Source organism: Macadamia integrifolia, chromosome 2 (genome assembly GCF_013358625.1).
Source record: "Macadamia integrifolia cultivar HAES 741 chromosome 2, SCU_Mint_v3, whole genome shotgun sequence".
Classification (NCBI taxonomy): domain Eukaryota; kingdom Viridiplantae; phylum Streptophyta; class Magnoliopsida; order Proteales; family Proteaceae; genus Macadamia; species Macadamia integrifolia.
The window spans coordinates 10,177,769-10,185,498 of NC_056558.1; the positions used below are offsets into that span (position 1 = coordinate 10,177,769).

General features: G+C 38.2%; 1 protein-coding gene across 1 annotated transcript; it reads left to right on the forward strand.

The window, feature by feature from the left end:
• LOC122056942 (E3 ubiquitin-protein ligase UPL6-like) lies at positions 1-4,895 on the forward strand. Its single transcript, XM_042618911.1, has 7 exons — positions 1-205; positions 295-384; positions 1,188-1,268; positions 2,040-2,113; positions 3,472-3,543; positions 3,613-3,702; positions 4,402-4,895. Exons 2-7 carry the CDS (start codon positions 340-342, stop codon positions 4,466-4,468), a joined length of 429 nt encoding a protein of 142 aa, XP_042474845.1. The 5' UTR covers positions 1-205; positions 295-339; the 3' UTR covers positions 4,469-4,895.
• Positions 4,896-7,730: the final 2,835 nt, after the last annotated feature.

Below are 7,730 nucleotides of genomic sequence, written 5' to 3' on the forward strand. Positions count from 1 at the left end.
ATTTTTTAAATCATGGCCTTTCACTGTAATATAGCATTATGAAGGCAACATTTCAGAACTCGAACTGTACTTCGTCATTGTCAACAATGAGTATGGGGAGCAAACAGAAGAAGAGCTGCTCCCAGGAGGAAAGGATATACGTGTTACAAATGATAATGTCATCACATTTATTCATCTTATTGCCAACCACAGGTTGAATTTTCAGGTAAATTTATTAATCGGCCCCAACTCATTTAAATTTATTTTGGACTATATCTTCCCTCCAGTAATAAAATGTTATTCGTTTTTTTGTAGATTCGTCAGCAAAGTTCACATTTCTTGAGGGGATTTCAGCAGGTTATGCAGAAAAATTGGATAGAAATGTTCAGTGAGCATGAACTTCAGGTATTGTGGTTCATTATAGCGTTCTTGTCACGGCGTCTAATTGACCCAATGCATTGGAGGGGGCCTGGATGCAAGGTGACACCATCAAGGCAACCAAGGTGCCCGCCTGGGAGACCAAGGCACCTGGACATCTAGGCGATGCCTTGACAACCATGATTACTAGAAGCCAATAGCGTGTAATGACCTGTAGATGTAGTTATCTGTGTCCACTACCTTTTATGCCGATTTTCCTTGTGTATGAAATTTTGGCATTTTCTGCATAGCATTGGCAGTGGATAATCATTATTTTTATTCTGACAAAACCCAGTGTACATGAATTTATTGTGGCGACTTGTTGATAAATTCATCTTAGCAGCCATGTTGGAAGAAATTAGATTGGTTTGATAATTGGGAACCCTAAGCGCATATTCTCTTGAATAACCTAGCCTAATGAAAGTCACTGAATTTAATTTAGAATGTGAGTAACTTTGAAGACTGCATAAATTATGCTCTTTCTCGCATATGCAGTAAGATCTGTATGCATTAAGTTATCCAGCCTGTGGATTGAGTCCTGGGTCTAAAACTTTTAGTAAAATTGGCAGATTCTTGTAGAAGTTTATTCCATTCTACACATTGCATATTTTGTCCAAGAGTTTTTTTTTTTTTTTTTCTCCCTTAATTTGCTGTATAGTCTTTTTCCCGAAGTTCTAAGTAACTGAGACTTGGGTGTAAATGCTGTATTTTTCCGTGATTTTTTTTAAATAACCAATTTTTGGTTCCTCTGAATCGCATATAGTTTAAATGACATTTTAGTATTTTCCCAGCTTCTGATATCAGGTTCACTTGAGGGCTTGGATGTTGAAGACCTACGGTGCCATACTAATTATGCAGGTGGCTATCATAATGTAAGTTGTTTATCTACAATACATTATTCTCAGGAGTGTCTGGGTGCAGAATTGAATATCAAATTTTGAGAAAACTGGAATTCCATGGTTCTCTTCATGTTAACATACTAAACCTTAGCTTGTTCCAATGAATTTTCTATCCAATTGTTCACTAAAAATGTTTTATTTTCATTATTCTGGAAAAGCTTAAAACTCTACTTTAAGGGCCCGTTTGATAACGTTTAGAAACGGCAGAAACATAAACAGAAACGGCAGAAACATAAATTTCCGTTTCTAGAAACAGAAACGGAATTGAAGGTGTTTGATAAGTCATGTTTCTAGAAGTCGCCAGTAACCAGCGAAAGAATGGCCACAAGTCGTTTCCAGAAACAGCGAACTTGTTTCGCCTGGTCGTTTCTTGAACCATAAATAGGTAGAAATTTCAATTTCTATTTCTGAAAACAAGTGAAACGAAACAGTTTTATCAAACACTTTTTGTTCCGTTTCTGCCGTTTCTGGACACAGAAACGCGTCTCTTGAAACGTTATCAAACGGGCCCTAAGTGACCCCAATTTGTGTTTCTTCTCATCATTTTCTCAACTAATAGGTTTTAGCATTGCCCTCTCCCACATTAATGCAATAGGAACCTTCTACCGAACTATTGTTTTGTAATATTAAACCTATTAGCATTTTCTTCTAGGCCAGAAGCTTTACATTCTCAGTTTCTTGCAAAAAGCACTGTTCAATTGAACTAGTCTTGTTCCAATTTTAAGTTAAACTTTCTTTTGGCAGGAACATTATGTCATTGAGATGTTCTGGGAGGTTCTCAAGAGTTTTTCTCTAGAGAATCAGAAGAAATTTTTGAAGTGAGTATATCATCTTTAATTAACTTCTATAGAAATTCTTTTTACCCATCTCTCTCTCTCTCTCTCTCTCTCTCTCTCTCTCCTGTGTGTGTGTGCATTCCCATTTTAACTGGAGGATAGTCTGTTACCATTCTGATGTGAACAAAAGGAGAACAAAGCCTCTTAGCTCAGCAGCAAAAGTAGAGCCAGTATTTTTCTTCTGTCACAAAGTAGGTTTGGCAATCTTCACTATGAGAACATGGGATCCTTGGGGCTGGATTCAACGGCAGGGGGTGAAAGATGGGAGAGCTCTAGTTTAGGACCAGCATAATATGATCAGTTGATTCACATTTTTGTTTTCTATTCTTTTTATGGGAGGAAAAATGCTACCTGGTTTTCTGGCCACCATGCCAGTGCCTGGGCGAGTGGGAGCGCACGCATAGTCATCCAACCGGGGGGGCAGGAGCATCTTTTTGCAGTGTCATGTGTCTGGGCGTAGAGAACGCAACCACGTAGAATTCTTTTCCCCTCTTTTTATATAGGCTTTTCAGTTATGGGCTTTGATTTTAAAATGAATCTTGGTTAAAAAGGTGACGCAGTGGGGGTTTGAAAGTCTTATGTCAAGTTTCTAAATTGAGTCTTAGGAAGTCCTACATTAGGAGTATTGCCTTGTTTTGTTAAAAAAAAAAAAGCAGCGGAACTGCCTTGTTGCTCGGCTTGGGAACATGGTCCATTCAATTTTGGCTGCAGCGTGGTTTGTTAAGTGGAAATTCCCAACCATGTGGATAGGAAGGGTCCATCTTTTAGGATTAGATACAGTTAAAACATGTTGGTGAAAAATCGTCTGACCAACTTATAGTGGATTGTTCCTGTGTATTTTCAATGGTCCATATTTTTTGGCTCTTACCTTTGACTTTTTAACCATGCTTTGACCTTAGTTTTCTCCATGTGTCTAATTTGGATTAGGCTGGAGGTAGAAAGGGAACTGTGGGTTCTACCCGTACTCCAAATTTGTCTGCCAGGTGAACTGCTACGTGGTTAGAAGATATAAAATGGGTCGTGTTGCCTATCCTAGCAATGCAGCCGTTCCGCACTTCTGCTACCACTTATTCTTAATTTTCTCTTTTTATTTTTTTAATCTTGTAGATGCTTAAAGAGAGCTGGATGCATAGAAAAGGACTGAGTTTTAGAGTTTTGGGAACCAGTTCCATTGATGCCTCCAGCCTGCAATTTTACTTATTATTATTAGAGTAGCCTTTCTTCAAGTTTCCGTTCTTGTCTCCACCATCTTTTCTTTCCACCTGATATGATGGATTTAATGAATATTCATAATGGTGGTGAACGATAAGACAATGACTTACCACACTGGTTCTTAATAGGTTTGTGACGGGATGTTCACGAGGACCATTGCTTGGGTTCAAGTTTCTGGAGCCTCTATTATGTATACAGAGGTATTCTTTAAAACTCGTCTTTATTGTCTTCCTTATTTTCAAATTGCTAATTGAACTATATGATTATAGGGCTGCTGGTGATGCCTCTGAAGAAGCTCTTGACCGCTTACCAACATCTGCAACTTGCATGAATCTTCTAAAGCTTCCTCCCTATAGAAGGTGCATTGTTGTGCTGCACTTACTTAGAAAATGGGAACTAGAATAAAGCATATGATTGCTATAACCCATTAAAGTTATGCTGGCACAGTCTGTAGTATGGATTGTAAATCCATCCAGACTATTATATCAGCAGATGTGCCAAGCAGTGTGGGGTATGCGGCCCAATATATTTGATCTAGTTTCAATCATAATAATCAATCAGTCTATGGTATTTGCTCTAGTCCCAAAATTCCCAAGGCTTGTTGTCCAAAATGTGATAGATTTGATAGTTGCAGTAATCTTTGCCTTGGAGACTCCTTGGTCGGATGGTTGGACCATCAGCCCTTTGACCTGACTGCTGTTGTGGTATCATGCTTCACTGATGGTTCTTTCAAATTGGAAGTTCAAAAGAATTTTCTTAGTCACGCATATGAACACAAATTTTCACACAAAATAACGATGATAACTGATTAAACCCGACCGTATCTCAAACCATGAATACTGGTCTTAGTACCAGAGCCTCCATGGTCAAGAAGAGAAACCATGAATAGTTTTGGGAGCTCTGCACTGCAACCAGAGAGTTGGCTTGTTTCAAAGTCTGCATATTGGAATATCAATCCTATGCCGGTTACTGAATTCTGTTTAGGAATAATTTGCGGTACTTACATGTACATTCTTGGCTTTTTTTCTTATACTTTATCTTCTCTTCTGATGATGCAGTCAAGAACATATGGAAATGAAACTGTTGTACGCGATCAACGCTGATGCGGGTTTTGACTTGAGTTGATTGGAATAATCATATACATGTTGCACCTACAACAGGGTGGAAGGATCACCATCTGCTCAGGAAAAATACCATTCCATGTCCAATCAAATGGATGCCGATGATGCTGAAAGGCTAGATGGCTTCAGAACCTACATGGGGCTTGTCATGAAAGTAAGCTGTAGACACAAGATGAAAAGAAAATCATGTACATGAGTATAAACCATAAATGGGCTGTAAGTGCTGATCGAATTATCAGTGTACATATTGTGAGGGGTCTCTTTGGAAATGTATCGAAGTTGAAAAGCTATTCGTCAACACCTTGTGTGATATCAGAACTTATTGTTATCACTTTGTAAAATGAGGGGAAAAGCAAGATTTATGTAATCAAAGGTTCAAACTAGTGTAAGCTTGGTGCTAGTTCAAAAAGAGTTTTTGGGGTTTGTGGTTATATTCACTCTAATGGTCGTGAGAGCTCAAAGATCTTAAAACGTAACATTGGGAAAATGGATGATCTCCATTTCTCCTTTGATTCCAATCTAATTGCTGTTATTCTTCTTCCTATCTACAAAGCAAATTCTTTTATGTTTCAGTTTCACCTGATTAGAGGTTGTAGAAAATCTAGACCTTTGAATTTCCATTTGCCATCACCTTCAGTGATGGTATCTTTGAAGGTCCATCACTTGGGATCATAGGCAACACATGCTCCTGATGGGGTACTATGACATCCGATCAAGATCTCCCGCACATGGAGCCAATGAATAAGACAGAGGTGATCGGATCATCGGAGTGGGCTCCAATGGGGTATTTTTCGATGCCCAAGTCAGAATTCAAGGAAAAAAGCAGTAGAAGTTCAGAAACGAAAGAGTAGTTCATCATGGTTTATTGTGGCTCTGGCCCAATCAGGGGCTGAGCTTGATTCCTTGCTGCCGGGCTGATATTATGCGTATCAAACCGGATACTGAGGAGGAATAGCTTCTCCATTAAGTCTTGAAACTCATAAGGATTCTTTAGTTTCTGTCTGTAAGCTCCTCCTTCCAAGAGGAGAAATCAAGCTCAAGCTTTGATTGCCTCTCCTCCTCTAACAATTTGTGCTTTCCTCTTAATTCCAGTTTAACATCAGCAGCTATGGAGAGAGTGGGTTTTCTTTATCTTTCCAATCTCAGATGGATCAAAATCGATGTGAAAAATCTTAGCACGGTTAGCTAAAGCTTCAACCTTGTTCCACTGATCAATTGATCTATTATTCAAATCTTGAAGCTTTGGCGAGCGATGCTAAGATTGTTCACATCAACCGGACTGAGATTGGAAGATAAAGCAACCCCCATCTCTAATTCACTAATCAATAAAACCTGACTCAGAATGCAAGCAATAAATCTGATTTTTCCACAGCATAATTAGCATAGACAGTGCCATGCAATCCAAGCATTTGCAGAGAAAGCTCATCCGAAGTGAGATAACCCCCAAGAACCATCAGAGAACGGATAAGGGGAAGAGGAAGAGGTGGAGGAGATGGAGGTTGGGTTTTACGGAGTCGAAAGAAGAAGGGAATAAGACAGTGGAAGGCTAGGCCACATACATATTTGCAGCCGACCCAATATTAAGTGAGGTGTGTTAGGGAAATTGACCGAAGAATCGTGCTCCTCACCCCTCAGTGCTTAGAACACTCATACATAATAGGAAGATGAAATAGAGAAAGCTATGGAGCATACCATTAATGAGGCAATCAATGGGGGTGGAAAGTTACCTCTGGGGGTGCTTGGGAAGCTTCCTCGAGTACCCACGAGCTTGAATCTTTGTCCCAGGAACTAGAATTTTTGTCTCAGAGATTAATCCGCTCCTCTAGGATCTTTGTATTGTCCCACTTGGATCCTCACAATAACTCTGTAGGTAAATTGTGTTCTCTCCTGGATATTTTGCAGTCTTTCACTTGGATCTTTACCACAACATATGTTGGACCTATCCCGTTCAAGTGGGTTTAACCACTGTGAGCCCAATGGATCACCTTATTAGTGTAACCTACAAACCCAACAAAGTAAAGTAAAATCAAAACTGGAAACTTTTGAATCATTACCAAATTACCTAAATGATTCATTTTGTATCGAACTACTTACCAAATTACCTAACTTGATTTTGTATATAACATTCGACTTGTCTCTTGATCGGATGAACTGTGAGAAGGAAGAGGAATTGGGAACTCAATAATAGTGCTCAACCCTGGCCATGGCCATGCACATGCTGTGTTTGATTAGAAAAATGGAAAAAGGAAGAAGGGTTATGCTCACCAAAACAAGTTTCTTTCCTAAATGAAAAGATATTTGAAAATGTCAAGTTCTTAACAATGAAACTCTTAATTCTCATTTTGTTATATTCTAATATCAGAGCTTGTTGAATTATTAACCGAAGGGGTGTCGATTTAAAACCAAAATTATGCGATCAAACTGGATCAAAGTAAATTGGTTTGATTTTAGCTTTAAAAGTTGGAATCTTTTCTCAATTTAATTTGGTTTGCGTCTTGGTTTCATGAGTGTAACTGTTGAATCATAGTAAATTACTTATTTTCAAGCCAAATACAGAATTGGATTTTTTTTTTATTATTATTTCAATAAATATGGATGATAAATTCTATTCTTCTTCAATGTTTGATTGATAAAAGTTTGGTGTATGATGACCCCAAATAAATAAGGTTTTCCTTTTTTTTTTTTTTTTTGGCGGGAGAAGATGTTAAAAGTTGGCCCAAACACTTAAAATATCACCTAAACTTAATATAAAATAGATTAAGGAACTCAATATAAAACGGAATAAAAACCGAAATCTACATTTTATTTCTTAAACCGACCTAAAACCAAACTGATTGACACCTTTACTAATTAGCATACAAAGACAACCCAATTCTCAAACTTAACAAATTTGAAATTATTCTCAATACCCCTCTCTAACAAATGTGAAATTATTCTCAATATATCCCTCCTTGTCTTCATATATTAGGTGAACCATTTACCTAAATAGTTCAAGATTTTAAATTGGAATCTAAAATTGTATCAAAGCATCCTAGCAATCAAAGAATCTAAGGGGTGGGGAATCCATCCGTGGGTTGTTGGTTATGGTGAATTGGTGATTGTGTGAATAAGCATACGGTCATAAGTTTGATTTCCTATTTATGCATCTACGATTTAAGTGGAGACTGCGATGATAAGTTGTTGTCCTAGTCTCATTGAGGATTAGTCAAGGTGCATGGAGGTTGGCCTGGACACATGACTCGTTGGGGTAGAAATCGTCTGAAATT